The sequence below is a fragment of the Anopheles gambiae genome, chromosome 2 (genome assembly GCF_943734735.2).
Source record: "Anopheles gambiae chromosome 2, idAnoGambNW_F1_1, whole genome shotgun sequence".
In the NCBI taxonomy this organism is placed as follows: domain Eukaryota; kingdom Metazoa; phylum Arthropoda; class Insecta; order Diptera; family Culicidae; genus Anopheles; species Anopheles gambiae.
The window spans coordinates 49,877,318-49,899,549 of NC_064601.1; the positions used below are offsets into that span (position 1 = coordinate 49,877,318).

The 22,232-nt window shown below is 46.8% G+C and overlaps 1 protein-coding gene across 10 annotated transcripts in view; it reads left to right on the plus strand.

Annotated features, from left to right (window-relative positions):
• LOC4577472 (collagen alpha chain CG42342) overlaps positions 1-22,232 on the plus strand; it is an 84,409-nt gene that overhangs the window by 51,267 nt on the left and 10,910 nt on the right. For 3 of the 10 annotated variants that reach the window (XM_061641286.1, XM_061641289.1, XM_061641293.1), the window contains 9 exons: positions 5,639-5,674; positions 6,007-6,078; positions 8,892-8,960; positions 13,201-13,380; positions 13,443-13,548; positions 13,626-13,714; positions 21,331-21,678; positions 21,755-21,961; positions 22,044-22,106. In XM_061641286.1, the coding sequence (XP_061497270.1) occupies positions 5,639-5,674; positions 6,007-6,078; positions 8,892-8,960; positions 13,201-13,380; positions 13,443-13,548; positions 13,626-13,714; positions 21,331-21,678; positions 21,755-21,961; positions 22,044-22,106 (1,170 nt within the window). Of the gene's footprint in view, positions 1-5,638; positions 5,675-6,006; positions 6,079-8,891; positions 8,961-11,484; positions 11,539-13,200; positions 13,381-13,442; positions 13,549-13,625; positions 13,715-21,330; positions 21,679-21,754; positions 21,962-22,043; positions 22,107-22,232 lie in introns of all 10 variants that reach the window. The other 7 variants (XM_061641288.1, XM_061641290.1, XM_061641287.1 and 4 more) reach the window with 6 other exon arrangements.

Consider the following 22,232-nt stretch of genomic DNA (forward strand, 5'->3'; position numbering starts at 1 on the left):
GGGTCTAATAAGCTCCTAACCGTGTGTGCCATTTCCTTTCTTCGCCATTTGAAGTGGAAGTGCTTGAAGAGAATGAATCCTTTTAGTGTTGTGTGTATTGTACCCAGTGCTTTTTTTGTTTAGCTACTTCCCCACCAAAGAGCCATTTTTGTGCACCCATGCGTGCCGATAACGCAAAAGGACGTGAATGGATCAAGTCACTCCATACACGCTCACTTAAAAGCCGACATCCTTCATGCGGAGCTGTGGTATTATTTCTTCCAGGACGGTACCACTTGACCTGCTCGTGGGTAAGCTTAAAAGCGGCCCGTTGGATGCCACTCTAGTGGTCCAACAACACTGCTAGCTTGGAGGTGTGCATGTGTTTGTATCCTGAACAGCAAAAGCATTGGCCTGACGAGTTAGGCCCGGTCTACAAATAGGCATTCTCGCAAGCATGAAAAGTCAGATTGCATAAATGTGGGCCCGTGTCTTCGGACGCCCATTAGCCGTGAAGCCGTGGGAAAGTCTATGTGTGTGTATGCTGTTTTTTGCTTTGCTGGGTTGCAGCAGCTCAAGCATCCTTCGGTGTCGGAAACTTTATTCCTCGAGTACACTCCTAACAGTCTCAGGGAGCCAGTCAGTCTAGCACGGCGCGGACGAAGGAAAGGATCACTCTTGACAGCTTCCCATCCGAAAGCATTTCTCCTTTCCGGGCGGATGCTCTGCAACGGGTTCGCCCCACGGCTCCATCCCCGAAGCCGTGACGAGTTGCAGTCGCGACTTTTACACAAACAACTTTGTCTCCCGGTACAAACCGTAACGTGTCGCGATCCGGAAGATGATCTCGCCCGACCCAGCTCATGTTGTAATCCTTCAAAAAGAAGGGTTTCATCCTTATGGGAAGTCTCTCTTGCTCTTACGTTCCGTTTGGCGTTGCATCACACATGCATGACCGTGTTACAAGTGCTGCTTCCGACGTTGTACCTAATTGCTGATAAATTATTCTCACCCGTTGGGCGCAAAATGTGCAAGGGAATGTGCCAGACACAGGGATTTGTCGCCCAACGAGAGTATTTGCTGCTGGCAGCAAATTAGGTTATGCGAACCGTATGCAACAATTTAATTTCAACAATGAAAACAAGCATCCCGCCCGATCGGTGAGTGTGTTTGTGTGCGGACGGTCCCCTCCGCTGAGAAATGTGTGCTGTCTGCAGCATTTACATGCATTTATTCTTGATCCTTGCCCTAGCTTCTAGTCGCTCGTGTCCATGCTCTATGTTCGTATTACAAGTATGCTCGCCCAAAAAAACATGCCATACTGACACACGCACACGAACCTCGACTCGTTGCGGAAGGAGTTTACTTTTTGCACACAAAGTATACGTTTGCCATCCACAAACGATGCCTCCAGGGCTAAAGTGGAGGGTTTTTTTACGTTGCAACATGTCTGCATCCGGAACGTGGAACGTTCTGCTACTCAAACCACCGCCTTACCCAGACGAGACCGAGACCACATTTAAGAAATGAGGAAACAGATAGGAAAACATGGGACAGAAAAACACCAACGAAACGGATGGTACGAATGAGCTAAATGTGCGAAATATGTACATACCGTTTGTCTGCATTAAGTGCAAAATTCTTGCACCATATTCCGTGGATCTATGACTTTTCTGGGTCCGCGTGGCAGGTAGCAGCGATGAAGTAGCCCGCTTTGTTCGTCCGTCGGAGTGTTGAGTTTTAATTTCACCACCAAGCACAAACGCCCCTGGGGATGTTGTACACTGGACGGGGTGCAAAAGCGGTTCTTCATAATAAACCGCCACCGGGCTCGTACCGGGCGGAAACCAAGGGACATAAAATTGTGGATTAACAGTCCTGGCGCAATGGCGGCGGTACGCCCAGCGGATACACAGCAATAACAGCCGCGGAAGATGAGCAGTCCGACAAACAGAAATGGAGAAAACATCCCTCAAACACATAGCACGTGGACAAAGAACAGCAGGAATTAGCAAAACCGTATGCCAACGAAGCTGCCATTACCTTTAGCCGTTTGTACTCGGTAAACGTCGGCTCAGGAACCAGGGATATGGGTGGAACGACACTGCCCGGAGCTAAATTTATGTGTTATTCCGGAACAACGCCAACAAAAACAGAACGCCTGGATGGTTTTTGTTTTGAGCTGTACAGCACAGTAGTGCGACCTAAGGTTTGGCATGCAAAGGACGCTCTCCCTAAAACAGCTTGAAGCAACTCCTGAAGAAGTATATCATTTCATAATTACCCCGGTTGGTGTAAAACTATGACACCGGTGGTCAACGGGAGGTGTTTCTTGTGTGAGCTACCGAAATTGCTCAGCACATTCCGAAAGGTCAAATGCATGTGCTGAGGGCAAATTGCTTTCTCACAGTGCAACTATTGGTCCAGCAGAACAAACACTACCGAGGTACGGTCGTGCACTAAAATGGAAACGATAGTTTTGGGGAACCTTCCACAGCGCAACGGTGGACCACACACAGCGCCCTGAGAAGCCTTTAGGTGGTTTGCAATGGTGCACGGACGAGTGGGGCATACTTGAAAAAAGGCATTTTTGCACGATAGCAGCACGCCACTTGCCAGGATGAGGCGGATGAATACCTGTCGGAGCAGAGTTCTGCCCCGTTCATCGTCAAGGTGAAGTGGAAACGCTATCAAAGAGAAAACTTTTCAATAAGCTATTAACTCGGAGGATACTTTAGCGTCCTAGTTTTTCTATGACGGTAGATGACTATCATCGCCATAAGTAACAGTAGCAGCAGCTACAGTATCAGAAGCGGCGCCGTACTACCAATAGCTGCTATGCACCGATGCAGGCTGACTGTGACAAGAATCCATAACAGTTGTTGCCCTCGGGTACAGTGCTTAGACGGTTGCAAAAAGTCTTTCTGAGATAAAAAGAACAAACTTTTATCAATTTTTAATTCATACTCTTCGATCTCGCCCGTGATGTTTGAGTTGTGATGGCGAGTATCTTATGCAGGTTGTCTTCCTTTGATTAGACAAAATATTATGCTGCTAAAGGTTTTTCTCAAATTTATGTGAAGTTTAGTGGTGTATAGGGTTGAGGCTTCACTTCCATCCATATTATTGAAAGCAAAAAACAACCGAAATGAACTTTATAAAAAACTTTATAAAAACAAAACAATTTATACTTTTCTTTCCAAACTTTCCTCCGTAAATTTCCATTCATCTGTCACCTTCAAGAGCTTGATTGTGTTCAAGGAAACGAAAAGTTCGTCCGAAAACCATCGGAATGTTCTTAGCTTCATCCGAAAACAACGAGTCAAGCAGCAGACAGGGGAAGGCAGCAAATTGAATTAAATTAATATAAATTAGATGGAGATATTTGAATAACATTTATCTACACTCAATGCCGGGAGTGAGGGCGAACGTACAAAAAACATACACCGTAGCTTTTCCACCCCCCACGAACCATCCCCGCCAGGCATACCAGGGATGCTCATTGATGAAGGTAACTTTACCGATAAACTTCACCCAAATCAACCGAAAACCGAGCAGCGGGACGACATTCTGGGTTACTGGGGCTCCTCCGTGTTCGGTCGAATCGAACTCCATCGAACGGATCCTATAGGGGTAGGAATTCCCTCAACAATTCGTCAGTACCGGATACTTTAGAGCTTCACTGCATACACACACGTACAGGCACACAAACCGTAAGCACTCCAATGGCTGATCTAATGCTTCCGTCAATATGCCAACGTAGAACGGTAGCGAGGAGTATCCCTTTAGCCGGGAGAGGCACTGGCTTTAAACCATGTTTGTGGTAGCTAGCTGAATCGATCGACCAACTTTGTGCTTCAATTTCACCTCGCATCCTTACCCCAGCCTTACACCCACACACACCTTTGCGCGACGAATAAACAAGGCTCGCCTGGTACATTTCAACACATGTTAATTCATTTAGCCGAAGCCGAAGCGATGCTAGAGTAAAGGTAAATAAGGTTCCTTTTCGACATACTTTTCAAGCCCCTGCGGGCACGAGGCTACTGCCTTTGCCTCCCCAATCCCGAGCACAACCACAACGAAGATTCCCACTTTCGCAGGAAGGGTGCGGGGGTCAGCTCGGTGCGCTTCGCTCAATCAAGCCATCCCGGGGACCGTTCGAGTGATGATGGTTTACTGTGTTTGCTCTGTGCTACCATCAAAAACCGTCCGGATTCTATGCCAGCCACCGATAATAAAACGATACGCACATTCTCATCCGGCACATCCGCCGATGTTGCTTGCCAAATTTAGTTGATATATTTACATTGGGCTGGTTTCGTGTCGGTCCGCTCTCCGTTTGTTGCGCGGTAGTAGGCAGCATCAGTTTGCCCCGCGATAGGCTGCCAAAGGCAGTAAATTCTAACGCTTGGAGCCGTTGCTTCGAACATTCTCGTGTAACACGTGCCTAAAACGCTAGATCGAATCGTACCATCGTTACCGGTGGATGTTTATCGTAAAATAGTCCCTATCAAGGATCAGCATTATTGGGTGAGGCGAATGGTTTCCCATAAAAATTGATCACTGTTCAATGTTTTCTTTTTTTTTCTATGCAACTCGTAAATAAGGCACACAGGCTGTGTGGGGTGTTATGGTTTGAATTTAGACGGTCATAGTCCCGTACCTTCACGAACTACAAACAGGTGTTTCTGTACACGCACACGCACATACGCACACAAATGCTGCCTGATAAGCTGCTGCTTTCGCCGGGAATGTTGCAAACGACACAAAATTTCCATTTTATGGTTATCATTATAATAATTCTATATTCAAACCAGATCCGTCTGCCCGCCTGTTTCACGTCTGCCAAGCTGCATGGCTTCCCGTCGAATCGAATAAATGAAACATCAATTTGCACCTCATGATAGGGCGGCCATTGGGGTTTACGATTTATCGAACAAGGCCTCCCCTTTCGCTCGTTGTGTAGCACAAATAGTCTGGCACCTGTCACATGATGGCGCACGACTCCCGGCTAGTGTATTATTTAGTTCATTCAGGAAGTCAAACACACACACACACACACACACACACATCGCCAAGCTAGCATGGACTTTATTATGGCTACCATCGTTCGATACGATCGCTCTGTCACGCACCTCTTCTGCATATGACACTGGCCATTTGCATTACCATTGCTTCCTCTCAAGTCTTTCCGGCAGCGTGCACGATCCTTACCGGAGCGGATGTTTAAATATACTTTCTCCGAGCTAATAGAGTCCATCGTCGTTTGTTATTTTGCACGGTGAGCTTGCCGATAAGACTAAACGGTCATGAAGATTGGCTGCTTTCCATCGCACTGGATCTACATATTCCATCAAACCGTTCAGTACGTTTCAGGAACAAGCAATCTTACCCGGAACTGACTGCAACTATCACCGGGCATGATCTCGTTTCATTATTTATTACTCGGTACTGTATCTTTTCTGCGATAAGCCAGACTAACGCCTGGAACTGGAACGGGGAATAATCCTTAACGGGAAGATGACACCACGGCTAATCGAATTGTTCTCTTACATTCTTCCTTTCTCTTTCTCTCTCTCTCTCTTTTCATGCCTCACCTATAACAAACAACTCCATCCGGACTACTACCGTGGAACAACGAAACCGTCCTGTACAGGGTCCGATAGGTTTGGACGGACCAAAAGGCGAACCGGTAAGTATCTTGTCTGCATGTGTAACGCGCGTGTGTGTTTGTGTGTGTGTGATGTTCGTCCCTCCAGCAGTCAGCCCCCACCGCAAACTCATTTGTTTGCATTTCGTTATTTTTCCGCTCAATTTATGCTCTGTCTAATCTGGACGGGGGCAACAACGTCGGGCGACTCGGGTACGACACACGCTCAACACGGCACACACGGCACGGTACAACAGGAACAGGACGATTCAATTAAAATGTTGGTTTTCCTTCCTTCCTTTCTTTTTTCGCTCTTCTCTCTATCTCTCCCTCCCCTCATCACACTTCTAAACCGGCACAAAAACCAACCAAAGGGTCGACCGGGCGACAAGGGCTCGAAAGGTGAAGTTGGCGCACCTCCGATAGACGTGTTCCAGACGGTGAAGGTAATTTATCTAAGCACCAATTGCTCATTCCAGCGTTTTGGGATGCTGGATTGGAGTTTTTTGCCTTCCTCTCTGTTTCTTTTCAATTCAGCTCCCTTCCTTTTTGCCTAGTTTCACTCCTTTTGGTTTCTCCACCCATCCGTGCGTTCTCTCCATCCGGCGTGTTTGTCCAGTATTTTGATCTGCTGGCTTGGTTTTCCCCGGCTTCGGTTAGTAAGAAACACAACCGGACGAAGCATCCATCACGTCGAGATGTTACTGATAATAATTTGATTTAAATTTTTCCCACCATCCCCAACTGCCCCGTCTTCCATCCCGGGACATGCGAGCTGCGCATTGGAACCGTCATCCCCACTGGCGAAGGGTGTGCATTTGGTATGCATGAATCGCCCCAGCCTAACACAACGTCCCCCCGTAATGAAACGTAACGAGCTAAGGAATGCGTAGCGTTGGAAAATGGTTTCGCCTCAGGTACACGGCGGCTCGGTCAACTGTGTGTTCCTACAGTGTGGTTCTGACATAATGCAACTCCTTTTCATGTAGTCTATTTGACAAATCGTCTATTTGATTGCTGCTTCCCTGGAGACATACCCAGCGGTGCACACTGTATCTGCCTGCCTGGCAAAAGCAGTAGATTAAGCCGTCGTCCCATCGACACTGGTCCACCCCGTTAGGCAGTTGGGGTTAATTTGAGAAATGTCTCCATGCACAGTCGCCACTGTCGTCTGCCTTCTCTGCCCCGTGTGCCCCTTGACCTGTCTTGGGCGATGCAATCGAGTCGGTATCTGTTGCAGCGGACGGGTTGCGCATTTGACGGCAGAATGGGCACGATCCGATGAGTTATAATAACCGAACGATAATAGTCTCCGGCAAACAACATCGTTGGCGTACAGGCAGCGTACACCCGTCCCTGACACGTTGGACGTTGTTCTTGGGGGCAGCCATGATTGCACACTGAACAATGGGATGAACGGATTTGGTTCATGGCTGTCGGCCACCCAATCACTGCGTACAAGTGTACGCAGATGACGATGTAATTATGATTAATTAATTAACCGAACCCACCCAGCCAGCCTGCCTGCCCTTTCGATGGCACACTTCAAAGCGTTTTAGTAGGGTTGTGGGTTCGGTAAGCTCAAGGAGGCGGCCTTCCTCGTTTGCCAACTCTACCATAATTTGAACCACACCCACACGAATTATTTTGCTGCTCAAAAATGACCCATAATCTGCCAAATCGATCGGTTGGTTGCGTTTTTATTGGCCGCCACCGGGCGACTCTTAACAAGCAGTTCTCTAAAACACAATGAACGATGATTCAATAGAAAGATAAACCGCTTTCACCGAACGCTGTTTGACCAACGCTCACCGTTAAGGAAAATGGCTGCCAGCTAGTGGGGTTTATCTATTCAACCCCAACTGTCGCTAGCCGGACGCTTCCGCATTTCTCCGCGGGCAACCCATCGCGAATCAATGTCATCTTAAGTGGAAATCCGTGCCACCGCCACCCTCACCACCCGCTAGTAAATAAGGATCGGTTCGGGAAACACTGAATCAATTTATTAATTAAGTCCTTCGCGAATGTACACTTTGCACGCGACAGCCAGCGTCTCGCAGGGCCAGACACGCCCGGCCGAAGTACGTTAAACAGATACAAGGCACAACAGCGATTCGTACACCCACCCTGGCGGCCTGTGGTTGGCAGCAGTAGAAGTAATGCTTCGAGCGAACTTCGATCCACTCTTCGCCCGGCCTTTCCTGCACTTTGCACGGAGGAAAAATGTAATTTAATTTTTCAACATCCTAACAACACAACCCAAGGCAAGATGTTGTGTATGATGGAAACTCGCCCAGTATCGTCCGTCTGGCTGGGTGCTGGGTGGATCTTTTCCAGCGATCCGGTGCCCATGGCTCGTGCTGTAACGCGCTCGGCCCGGCAAATCCTTCACAAAAGCAGGCCCCCATCCCGCCCTTTCCCTGGCGACCATTAGAGCGGGTCAAATAAATTGACCAGAGGTTACAAATCGGACGGACAGCACGGAGCCAAGTCAATGGTCGGTAAATGGTCCGAAAACGGAACAAATTAAATTTCATATCGTCCGGCGACATTTGGTCGGAATGTGTGTTTCAATGGACCGAGCTGGCCTCCCTCCCCTGCGGGCTCCCTTGTTTGTGCCTCTGTTCCACCCCGATTCCTATTAGTGGTGATAACAAGAGGACAGAAACATCCGCATACACCGATCTGTGTGTACCAGTGGTGATCGTACGATGCGTACTTTTTATCTCTCTCTCTAGCGCGCGCAAACAGAGACGCAAACCACGCGGTTCGGATTCCTTTTGCGCAATGAGAAAGAACGACCACAGTGCAGCCATCAATCCAACGCGGCGGCGGCTGGGACAAAGGGTGTGACGGTGGTAATGTGCCATGAGTGCAGCATGCCTGTGTGTGTACTCATTTGTGTAAAATTAAATTGAAAATTACTTCCTTCCTTCCGCGTGGCAGATCGTTTCCCACGGCAACGGTAGCGGTCTTTCGTAAATCTTCCACTTGTTCTGGCAGGCCGTACCCACTTAACTCACAGCAGCCCGACGGTGGTGGATAACGCAACGTGTTTTTATTCCATTCCAAGCCGAAGCCCCTCCCCCTCCCCACTGCTCATTTGCCCTGTTAATCTTACCTCTACACTACCTTTCATGCTCTAACACAATCGCTTCGAAACGTATCGGCACGGGTCCAACGACGCGTATGGTCACGCGCGCGCTCCAAATGCGAAAATCCGCCTCGCATCAACAACGACCTGGGACGACCGGTGCAGGGATTAAAGCGATCCGTAACGACACTGCGCGGTGGCTCGTTAGGCTACGCGGAAATCGTAGCCGTGAAGGTATACTGCTTTGGTTCATGCGTTGCTTTTGTTGCTTTCTTCCGTGTTGCTGCGCTGGCTGTTAACTAGTTGCCAGCAGCAGCTAGTAGTAGTAGTAGTAGTAGCTGTCGTAGTAGTATTTGCTGTAATATTTGTAGTTTGCTTCACCTGCTTTACACATAGGATCCACGAAAAGGTGGGTCCTCTTCCGTGAGCACCTTCTCTTCTAGCGCACCGTAACTAATCTATCGTATCAATAGGTCCACCGCTGTACGAGGGGACTGTAGCTTTTTGTGTGTAAGTGCCCTGGGGGGTGTTGCTTTTTATTTGCATGCTACACGTTTTTCTCCTCGTTTGAATGTCCGCACCCGTTTTAGATGATCGTGTTGTCCATCGATGCTCATCCCCCCCGGGGTTTCGGAAAGCGGATTAGCAAGCGGCGATTCCCAACCCATCGAACTCTCCACCCCATCACAAACCCGCGTCCGGTGGTCTGTGTTTCGCGCGCTTGCTATCTGGATGTTCGTTCCCTGTTTTGCAGTGATGCAGAATAGAGCGAATTTAAATTCAAAGCATCATCGTTGATCTGCGCTTTCCGGCTGGAACTTTGTTTAGGGTCGGTGGTAGCGGTAGTGCTTTAACGACTTGCCTTCCTGTGGCTTTTTCATCACCTTCACCCTCACCGGGTGCCCCCTTCCCTGCTTGGTGTGAGTTCCTGTTTTTCTTTCCTGTGGTTTCGGCGAGCAGCCTTCCAAAAAGAAGTAAACTTCCCCCGGGCAAGCTTTATCTAGCGTATCTGTACTGAAGCATACTTACACAGCCTGGGACGGTGGTAGCGCTTCTTGCCTTTATTAAAATCCTCCTGTCCGGTGGTGCAGTGCAAGAGCAGCCTGTTCCGCTTTAACTCCAAGCTAACCAACCAACTACCAAGAGTACAAAAAGTAAACAATGTTTGAAGCACAGTGGGCAGCAGCGCACAGCGCACGGATCAAACGTTACAGCGCTAAATGGAAATATTATCTACCGGGGTAGTCGCTGAACATTGTACAATAAGGCAATAAGCACTTAATTTCACAGCACATACACTTTTCGCACACACCGAGGCTCGTATCTTGGTTATCTTTTTTTTTACTTTCTTGAAGTTTTAACTTCAAAGTAATGCACGTCCTATTTTAGCCGCACTTCTTGCCGGCTCTTTGTCCACTGTGCGCCTGTGAGCTGCTGGATGAAGCTTGCCACATTAAAGAGTGCATAAAGTACGGATTTAATATCAAGAAGCATGTTTTGGACGCATCTCTCGGGACGCCATCATCTTCAGCTTATTGGCTAGTGCGCTCTTACCATCCGGATGATTCCCCGGATCGTAATTTCCACTCAAGAAGGTGCATCTTCACCACCATCGAGGTCAAGCTTTGTGTAAATAAACGCTTGAAAAACACCCGCTTTGGGAACAGTTTTCGCGCCAGCTGAAAAACACACACACGGAACATCATTGCCCACTAACGGCCCATCGGGGCTTGTGGATCAATAAATTGTGATACAGCAACTTCGGATATCGAAATGTCGCAGTGAAACACACATACACAAACACGTGAGGAAAATGGCTCAATGGGACGATAATGCATGTTTGTGTCCACAAACTTTTCAAGCTTCAATACCATAACCAGGCGGTAACAGAATTTGACCAGAGCAGTGGAAGCGGAACTACCGGCTGGTAAGGAAAACAACACGCTGCATCAATTTTCCCAAGGTACCCGCAATGTCCGTCCGTCCTCCGTGCCAAGTGCCCGTTGTTTTATTGTATGTTTTTAATTAAAAGCAATATTTTATGAAGTTTTTCTTTCGCCTCTGGCCAACCACACTGTCACACTGCCACACAAGGAGTAGTTTGTGTCCTTGTTTGCTACGTCCCGGTACAACAGCGATTGGACCCATTCTCTCTCTCTTTCTGTGTATGTCCTTTCCATCTGGTTTATTTTGCGTTCTCTGGTCACACAGTCCGGTCGCACATTCCATCACCGGTTGTGTTTGTCGGGAAGAAAAGCTGTGTTTTTCTACCGACCGTGCCAGCTGCGTTTTTGGGAAACTGTTTGCCACGACAACAACGTTAAGTTTGTCTTTTTCGGGTAGAATTGTTTACTTACCTTCGGCTGATGGGCAAAATCATCCGACTTTTTCCATTTCGAGTTTTTCCGCCACAACGTTGGCAATGTTTAGCAAAATTGAATTTGACATTCATAACACGGGTTGCAAAACCAGCGGGTGAGTGTAACTTGTGCAAATCAGATCGGAAAATTAGTTGACATTTATTGGCCAGCTTACACATCGGGGTGGGTCGGCATTTAACGTCAAATTGAGCAGACGAGGGTGCAATAGTCTCAGCAGACTGCAAACTATTTACCCCACTCTTGTTTGGTCTTTTGTGTTCCGCGTTTTTCGTTTCTACTTCCACATTTTACTACGATTCTTCCTCATGTTGCTGACCGACATTGCGCACTTTCACTCGCTCTTTGCACCCCTTGGTCCCCTCATTGGTCTGTATCAGGATCTTCAGGCGGCCGGTCATAATGTTTCCGCAGCCAACATCATCCAGCTGAAGGTAAGTTGGAGGAGATAAAAAATGTGCTTGTGCTGTATCTGCTCATGCTAGCGACAAGTATCTGCCATCAGGAGTCCCATACCCCGCTTCATCAAAACTATTTATTCTGAGCATCTTTGGTGTTAGTTTAGTATTGGTTGGCATTTTGTAAAGCTCGGATTTCATCAGTCATGGAATTTTGTTCTCATCAACCCTCTCGCAGACCTGTTTCGCTTATAACGGAAAAAAGGTTTGTCACGGTGGATATCATAACTACACATCTCATCCTTCATTTGCTTTTCAATCTCATATCACCGTTGCCCATCATTGTGGTAGGTGTTTGGGGTTATTTGTCTTTTTAATTTCATAAATTATCTTGCTCGAGATGAAACCTGGAATCGGCGTCAGCGCGCGTGCTAGGTGACGCTTAACAAACGACATTCATTTTTCACCAACCCTTCCTCATCCGTTCTGGCCCATGGTTGCGTGCGGGCGGGCACGAAGCTACGGGTACTCTGGTATGCGTACAACTCTAACAAACGGGCTCCATCGTCATCGGAACCTCTACTTGGCCCTACTTTCTAATCCAATTCATGCTGTTTGCAAGCGTTCAGGTGTGCAGGAGACCCATCGCACGCCATTATCCTTCCTCCCGGGCAACGGCAACAGCAGCGGCTCCTTCGTTATTCCACTTTCTCTACCGCACTGAAAATAAAGTATTCTCGCTCGTGCATGCCTGCATGTCGCTTGATAGAACGATGGTAGCAGCTTACCCGCCACAGTACAAAGTAGTAGTTGCAATCGTAATAGTTTAGCGTTGTTCTTGCATGCTCAAGTGGGCACGTAACCTGAATGGTACTCGAGACTCTGCTCGTCCTCCTCGTGCTTGAAGGGCGTGTGTGGAAGGAGACAGCCCGGCCTTGCCCCAATCTCGGTGACGCACATACACTACTCTCCCTCACACAAGCTTACTGTGCCTCTGAGATGAATGGTTGGACGGGTTGAGATGGATGGTTTGCATCACTTCCACACAAAGATGAATGATAACGGGCAAGTGACAACGAAATGTCGGTGGGTGTAAGTGTATTTGAGAACAGTGCAAAAGGGCTACCAGGTAAAAGGTAGCGTAACTCAAAGGTACAAGAAGCACAACAGATGAAAAAAAGAAACACACACACACACCCACATTCAAACGGAGCATCAAGCAATGGGTTTAGTTGAAGCACACGTGTCCTACACGCTATCCTACCAGTTAAGTGGACCAAATGACAGGTGATGCTCTTCTCAGAAGGGTCGTGCCGCCGTTGCTGCCACTACAACTCTTGTCCGGTGTGCGTTGACATTTTGTCATCTCGAATAAATTGTACCTTTGGTTGCGCTCCTTTCCGTGGCAGCTCCTTGGCACGGATGCTGCTCTGCCAACGACATTCGTGTGATGAAAGATGCCTCTCCACCTCAGTGTCCAAACTGCCAACCGTTCGCCCGCGAGCGCGTGAGTGGCTCCGTGCTGCTGGAGAGGATGTTTTGTGGCACCCGGGCAAGCCACTTCTCACGCCACTAGAGCCCACCAACACTGGAAAGGGCTTATGAGCTCGAGTGCCGACACGTTGGCCGTGCATGGAGAGTGTAAGCCAAACCGTGAGCCAAGCGTTTGCTAATTTGATTCGTGATGCGTGATTGCAGGGCGAACCGGGAGAGCCGGGACCGCCGGGACCGCCCGGTCCACCGGGTGCGACGGGTGCGATAGGTCTGGACGGACGTCAAGGACCGCCGGGAGATCCAGGACCGAAGGGCGATCCTGGTCCGCCGGGTGAGAAGGGTCCGGTCGGTAACCCGGGAACGCCGGGACTTCCGGGTGCGAAGGTATGAGTGATCATGTTACTTCTATTCGCTATCGTTTTGTAATGAAAACGTTCCATCCGCAGGGCGATCGGGGCGACAAGGGTGATCGGGGGCTAACGACACACTTCAAGGGCGATCAGTTCCCGGCCGGCATAATTGAAGGTCCACCAGGACCGCCAGGACCTCCTGGTAAGTGAGCGCTCTTCATAATGCGTGAAGATGTGAGTCATGTTTGCTGATGGAATTGTTGCTTCTTCCTACACCAGGTCCACCGGGAGAAAAGGGTGACCCAGGACCAGAAGGACCGCCAGGACCGCAAGGCGAGAAAGGACCGCGAGGCAAGCGTGGCAAACGGGTAAGTAATGGACGGTGATCAATTGCCAATCTACAGGACCTTATGAACGACCAGAAGAATGATTGACTTGACAAACTGTACAAAGCGACACTTCAGAACAATGTTTCACTTGAAATGATGCACAACAAGCTTTGCATGTCATAAAATGGTAGTGATATTGTAAATATGCTTTAGCAAAACGTGCCACTAACTATAGTTTGATTGATGTTTGTATTTATGCATGGCTTGCTAACCATCAATTTTGTTTGTAATGCAAAAAAGTAGTTCTATCCTCCAGTTTGGCATGCAATGATGCCATAAAAGCTTTCGCACAAAGCGGTCAACATAAGCATAACGAAACGCGAAACCAAACGTGGCGCCTATCGTCAAATCTTTCCAAATCACACATCAACACAAGATGAAAGCGATAAATTTCGACCCAAAAAGGCTTATGTTACCCACCGGGTGACTAGATTTTTTTTTGTTCCCCTCATCCACAATAGGGCGCTAAAAAAAAGCCCAACCGAAAAGGATCACTCTGGCATAACATCGCATGGATCGCTTTCCTTATTTTCAGCCAGCCAGCCAGCCGGGGGCCTGGTGTGTTGGACAGTTTGTATGCGGAACGATTTTTGGTGCATGCTAGACACATAAAGTGCTTGTTGCAAAATAAAAATAAAGATCAAAATTCGAAACAAAAACAAAACAAACAACAAAACTCGGCACCGGCAATAATCACGGGCCGGAGATTGTTCTCGGGGGCAGAAACAGAGAGCAAAGAGAGGAAATGAAAGAGAGAGATAGAGAGAGAGAGAGAGAGAGAGATAGAGAAAGAGAAGGAGAAAGTGTACAAACACGTACGATATAACATCTCGCACACAAACACAGTGGAATTGCCGCTTGGAACGATTTCACACGAGATTGTTGTGCCCCAGTGTGGTGCCGGACCATTCCGCTGACAAATATTGCCTTGTCCGTGGCGGTGGAGAGGTCTGGTAATAAAAATTGTATTTAATTTAATTGGATTCCTTCCGCCATCACCGGCGGACATAAATGGTTTCGGGAGGTGGGTTTTTTGGGGGGTGTGTTTGCTTTTTCGGTTTGTGATTTCTACCTACTGGTAATTTCGGAACGGAGCAGCGATATATATCTTCGATTTTATTTTTCAACACATACAGCGTGTTTTTTTTTCGCTTCCGAGTGAAATGACAACATCGTGTTTTGGTTGGCCCGTGGTGCGTTCGCTCTGCACAAAGCATTGAAACTTATCAGTCCATCTAGCAGCTGATACCTGACACCCTACGCCTTATATCAGTGAATGCTGTTCGCATCGTGTCTGCGCCCATCCACTAATAATGAGAATCCACAAATCACGCTCATTCCATTTCTTCTCAAGAGTTGCTTTCATCCGCTCAGGATCCATCCATTTTGAACCACCATCTGAGTTTGTGTGTGGTTCTGCTTTTCCCATGTTTATTAGAAACCATCAATCGAACGATTTTTCCTCCCCACTTGCTCGTATGGTAACAACATCAAAGGACCTTTCAATCATCACCATCAGCGACAGAGTCTCGTCGGCATGCTTGCCCGGTAGGTCCACTGTCCCTTTTGCTTTCGTGTTCCCGTTCCATCGCGAGCATAAATTACGTCGGACAGCATCGATACATCATTTATGCATCACCATCGGCGCAACCGATTGGTTGTGGGAGCGCTACACGAATCTACCATCCAACCATTGATTCGTAGGGCTCAGTTCTACGGGCTGGGAAACTTTTCCACTGAATTCAACGCGCCCATCATCCGGTGCTTCGTTCGATGGGTTGGAAAAGTTCATGTGTGCGATAAGCTTCGCTCTAAACAAGCTCACTGCCGTACTGTCATCGGGAAATGATCGCATCTAAGATACAGTCGTTACACGAGGAACGACCATACATGAGAGTACATCCTTTGCAAACAGTGAGCACACATATATAGGAATTGCAAAGTTCATGTTCAAAGTTAAGGGTTTGCTGATGAAAAATTAATTATATTGATTTTTTTTGTCTTGTTGTATAACTGTCATGTTTTACTAACTATTCAACACACTCACTCACTGAGCCGAAAAGCGAATGTCGCTTTGGGAATGGGTTGCAGATACAAAAATACCATGAATGTAATCAATGAAATGATGTTGCTGAAATGATACGACCAGAGTTATGGTGAGTAAGGATCTTAAAAAAGGATGTCACAAAAAACTATTATAGGATCCATCTATACTCTTCGTGGCGTAATTACTGATTACATTCAGGACTCAACTCACTAACTGTCGCTTATTCAGTAAGTAGATCTCTAATAAGAGACCCATTCATACATCAAATGTATCAATGTGTACATTTCGATGTGCGCGTTTTTCTAGTTTGTGCTTTTTGCAAACTGCATTTCATTATTTCTTACATTGAGTCGTATGAGTAGATTCGATATTGAATCACTTGTTATTTAATTGACGTCCCGGTCATAACTTTAATTAAGCTGAATGTCATATCATGAAACTTAACAACCCGTCCTGAACCACAATTTGAAATTTATTTAAGTACATTGCAATACACTGATTCTTCAAATTGATAAACTTTGTTTTCTAAATTCATATTAAAAATGATGTCTTCAATTTCGGTTCTGTAAGGTAATTGCAACAAATGTAGATGAAGAACAATATTTTTTGAAACTTTAACCACCACGTACGATAACACACTCACTGGAAAAATGTTGAAGAAAAAAATCGTCACGTAGTAATTATGCCATCGCTGCAACACGTCCGTGAAAACAAACAACGCGCAGAATGCCGAATGACCATTTCGAGCTCGTTTATTTCGACTTTCCCCTTTCATTTCCAGTCAAAACGGCACTAATAGGCAACACGTAAGGACCTTTTTTAACCAACCGTATCCAATGAACCGTAAAGCCACCGATCGACGGTTGACCGATTCAAATCGGAGAACAAAAGCCATTAAAGTCCGTTCCGTGTGCATCGGACGGAACTGGAACGGAAATGGGACGCAAATAGAAGCATTCCCAAACGGCTGCTGTGGAGCAGCCCGAGCAGGCACGGATTGGACGGACTGGAGCAGGTTCGGTATTTGGTTGTTTCATTAGTACAAATTTCGCCCGTTCGCCGGACGATTTCGGTTCGCTTGTTTCGGGGCGTGAAACAACGATAAAATTAAACCGTTTTCCTGCAGCGCTTTTAGCTTTCCTGCTGCGAAGTTAACCGACGAGTATCGCAACGGCAGTGTGCAACCCACCCGTATCCGTTCCACTTAGCAATAATATAGGAGCGTTTAATCCTTACGGTTGCGGGCGTCCACAATGCAACAATGCGTCTGATGAAGCGCAGCCAAAGTGCATCCACCATGTACAGCCGGAGCGTAGGTGAATGCAATTATGCAGCTCGATAGATTTGCCGTCCAGAATGAATGTCAGAATGGGTTCTGTTGGTTAGGCTTTTAATCGGAAATATGTGTACAGCGTACAGGCCATAGAAAGCCACAGTTTGCTAATGTGGAGAGATGAGGCGAAATGAAGTATGATGCACCATGGTATACATTTCAATCGATTTTTTCTTCTTTTCAAATATTTATCAATTGTTCAAACTGCTGTAATTAAATTGATGTTAGAAAACAATTGCATTGTGATTCAGATTTGTGGAGCAGCGGAACACTGGAACATCCTTACATTTAAAAAATGAATCTCATTCGATTCGTAATGAAAAGGTTCCAATAATAGTGGTTATTTATGAAATGTAGGACTTCTGTTGCTTAACATAATTAATTCTGCGGTCACAATGCTTTACAAGCCGGCCGGTTACTGAGGTATGCTTTTTTGTATGGTTGCCTTCAATCCCCGCCCACCGTAAACGCTTCGTTAGACCAGTGTTGGCTTTAATGGTACGGTGAGGCCATTATTGCGATGTGGATTTAATAAAATGCCCGCTTGAGCTATGATGGTAGTGAAACGAAGTGCTACAAACCCGCACCATGCGACCCGATGAATGTCATACAAGATAACGATGCACACAACACATATCCCGCAAATAGCGAGCCAGCGAGAGGCAAATAAATGGATGGAGAGTGAGCGGACAGAGAAAAAAAACCCATACATGGTCGGAACAAATCCGCAAAACCACTAACGATTGGTAACCGCACCGGCCATAGCCCTAGTGACAGGCTCACTTTTGGACGCATCACCCCAGTCCGGCATCGCCGCTTCCATACCTATGCCGGGAACGCAGAACCACCAGTGCACGCACACACACACTTTGGCGCCGAAGGATTTATGTTATCAATAGTGTTTTACCAATTTTCGCTGCGGCGCTTCGATCCATAAGTGAATGGGCTGTTTGGCTTCCACCAAAACGGCAGCATAAATTACGGCTACAATATGGTGGAAACAGTAAACGGGGCGCGATGGGTGGGATGCATTGTGAATCCCGTTCGCGCCAAATGGCACCAAAAAAAGGAAAGGGAGATGATCGTGGCCAAAGGTCCAAACAGCGGCAAAGCTGCCGCACGTGCACTGGTCATTCTGGGTGCGCTATCGATAAATTTTCCTGCGGCTATGATTTATTCAATTTTTCCCATTCATCCACATCGACAGGATCGTGGCATAGAGGAACCATTCTGTGAGGTGTATGTGTGTGTGTGTGTGTAAACTGTAGCTATGTAAAGTTTTGTGTCGACATTTAACCATTTGTTACGCACTGCCTGTAGCGTAGCGTTCCGGCATAAGAGCATACAGTAAAGCTGACAGGCTGCACGCCACAACCCATCCGCCCTGACACGGCATACGTGTGGGTGAAAGTGTTGATGGTAAGTGGTTTTTACCGATGCTTTAATTTCCACCCATCTGCTCGAAAGCTGCTCCAAACGCCCGATTGCTCATTAGGCGTGAAATCACGTAATGTTGTGAAGCTGTCCCTGAATTGCTCTTCCTTGCCGCACGTGACATGACGTTACCAGTCGGTGGGAGGGTTGGTTGATCGATCGCAGTTCGGAAAATCGTCACTGATATCCTGTATAATTGCAAATGGCTGAGATCTATGTTTGCTCATTCACTCACAGCACACACACTCACACTGCCTATACGTATCGTGTAATTTGTGGAAAGCATTTTCAGATGAATCGGTCAATCATAATTAAAACGGACTGAAATTGAAACCGTCCGTCGGTTCCGCTACGCCCCAAGGGCTACAGCAAGGTGCAACTTTGCTCATATTTCAACACGTTTTCCATGTTCGTTATTTATGTATGTGTGTGTGTGTGTTTTTTTTTAACTTTTGGCATGTCTTATCTGTTAGCACAATGGAACGAATATGTGAGCGGATTCGAAAAAGAACGTTAAAAATAAAATTATTAGCCGGTGATTCCAAAATTCGCATTATTTAAATTTCTTTTTCCATGGAAATACAGTTGGTATTTTTACCAACTATTTCATAACCAAAAAAAACTATTCAAAAATATTCCATCCTGAAAGTAGTTTACCCTATACAATCACCAAATGGCAAATAAATAAACAGCACAACAACGAACGATGTTACCGACGAGATTATTTTATTGCTCGTTAGGTTATTTTGTACACCTCTGTGTGAGTGTTTAATCTTTATTGTATCGTAGGCGTTATTTTCCACTGTTTTCAGCGCACAACATTCCCGCAGTACCGTGTAGTTTTTGTTCTAATCTCCCAGCTTCACACTAGCATACATCACCTTACACGGCGCTTAAACGCACCTGTTCTAACCCACCCCTGCCCTGAGCAGCACAACAGCACAGCAACTTTCCTCCCCCTCGAATGTCCCTACAGCTCTTAGGGATCGCACAAAACATGAGACACACGCGAGACATGAGAGTTTGTTCGTCTTATTGCTCGATGACACGCCGACATTGGAGCGAGGCAGGTAAGTGAAGGCGCCATCAGCTGCGGGAACGTCTATTCGTTCTTGCACTGCTGTACACCCGACTACGACACGACACAAAATTCAGCATCCCTGCGAGAACACAGCTAGAGAGGAAGAGCGATAAATGTTGATGGTAGCAATTTCACGTCACACCCCAGGAACAAACAGCGCCCTTCGTCGCTTCACTGGACGGACGGGTGAAATGTCCCGGCGTTTGGAATGTTCCCGCTGCTACTGTTTTGTCCCATCCACACACACATAAAAACAACGCGTAAGACACATTCGATTAACGGTTGACAGTTTGTCCCGGAGACGTGGGGTGATGACAAGAAATCACACTCCCCAAACTGTTCGCGATCGTTCTGCTGTTGCTGAACTGCAACTTACACGCGATACGCGATACACGAATTTGTCAGCGCCAAACGATCGGCGTGGTGCATGTTTTGTTGAAAGTTATTTTCGCCCCAAATGCAATTGCCTTTTTGTATGTGTGCTAGTGTGTGTATGTTTTTTTAGAGTCGAGAGCTAGGAGAGTTTGACTCATCTTTGAGTCATCTGTAGAGCACCAGTTGTCATCGCATCTCTTACATGTCGGCAGTATTGATTAATTTTCAAAACGACTCTTGGGACATGATATCTTCCTAGTTGACGAATAAAACATCTTTTGCTTATTTTTTTTATTTGTTACGATAATTTATTGTTCTGGTACCACATAGACAATCATTCTTGCAACTTAATGTTATTTGTTAAAACTATTCTTTCCTATTTCCGAGTTAAAGAAACAAGAACGAGATTTTTTTCTTTATTTTTATAGAGACTTTGAGCCAATTGGTCTCATTCGCCTCTTAAGAAAGAGATAAATGTACAGAATAATCTAATTAAAATTATTAAATTAAACTGGTAAATTCCGCAGGTAAATGGATATATCCCTTAAAATAATATTTATATAAATGTAATACAAAATTTGACGACGTTTAGGGACAAAAATGACGAAAATGAACATAATCAAACAATACAATACAACAATATAACGGCTTAACAGACAAGTTAACATTAAACAACACCTTGGACGATTGTCGCCCACGTTCACCACTCTTTTCCCCAGCACCAAATAAATGTAGTTAAAACATGCGTATAAATCCTTTAGCACACCTCCTCCTCTCCTACCATCTTCCCTAACCGTCGGACTCGCTCCATTCCACCACCGACCGTCCGGATGACAAGCGATTAAATTAACTTTCTCCTCCTTTCCAAGCTTTATTTATGGTTATTAGTGTTTACCTTAATGTGGAGGTACTAAAAGCCTTTTAGTATATATATACGACATACGCATCTGGTGTGGTTTTTCGGTAGCACAGCTTCTTTGTTCTACCTGCTATGTAGTGCTGTTTGCTTTTGTTTGTCGCGAATGTGGTGACAGGTCGCCAAGATGATCGAGTGCTTGGGTGTAGGTTGCTTTTAACGTTCGCCAAAGTAGCGTAGGTAGCTTGGTGGTAGTTTGGCTTTAAATTTCTGTAGCTCGTGTGTTGCTTCTGTGCGTTCGTGTGGTTTTACATTTACTTTTTAGCCGGCACCGACGGTAGCGTTTAGTTTGAACGATTTATAATGAGCGCTCCAAAACGATACGTGCAACAAGTCATTCCGTGACATTCACCTGTAGTAATGGTCTCTTTGTTTTCGTCCACTTTTTCTACCCACTTGCCGCGTAAAGGGACCCGGCAAGGATGACGATTACGACGAAGCGACACTGGCACAGTTCCGTGGCCCTGTAGGCCCACCAGGACCGCCCGGACCACCTGGACGCGATGGAACACCCGGCACCAAGGGTGAAGCAGGTGAAGTGGGAGCTCCGGGATCGCTTGGACCGCGCGGTCTGGATGGAATGCCGGGAGAACCAGGTATTGAGGGTCCTCCTGGATTGCCGGGATATCAGGGCCCTCCGGGCGAGAAGGGCGATCCAGGCGATATCGGACCTCCAGGACTTATGGGGCCGCCTGGTTTGCCGGGTCCACCGGGCTACCCAGGAGTAAAAGGCGACAAAGGAGATCGAGGAGATTCCGTAAGTATTGTCGTGTGGAACCACTCTGTCCCGCTCATGCTAGGTGGCTGTTATCGAGCGTTGACCTTTTTCCCAGAAGTTCCGGAAAATGCGACGGCGACAAGATCACGAAGGCATGGCCGACGAACCGTATCGGGATGTTGTGTATGGACCGCCGGGACCACCGGGACCACCGGGTCCACTCGGACATCCGGGACCACCGGGACCGCGAGGCTACGATGGCAAGAAGGGCGACCGAGGCGAAAAAGGACAGAAGGGCGAATATGGACCTATGGGATTACCGGTAGGAGTAAATGGACGCGCATAGTTCAAAATTTGCTCACATGTTGAGATGTGCATTTGTTTTGTCTTCTTTCCCCACACAGGGTCCAATGGGAATGCGTGGAGATTCCGGTCCAGTGGGCCCTGTGGGCAAACCAGGACATCCGGTAAGTTTCAGTGAAGATCGAGGAACTCCAGATTCCAATAGCTGCTAAAAGATAACACAACAATTTGTTCTTTTTTGTAAATGCTTTCTATAAAAGACAGCTGTGTGTACTAGTAAAAACTAACAA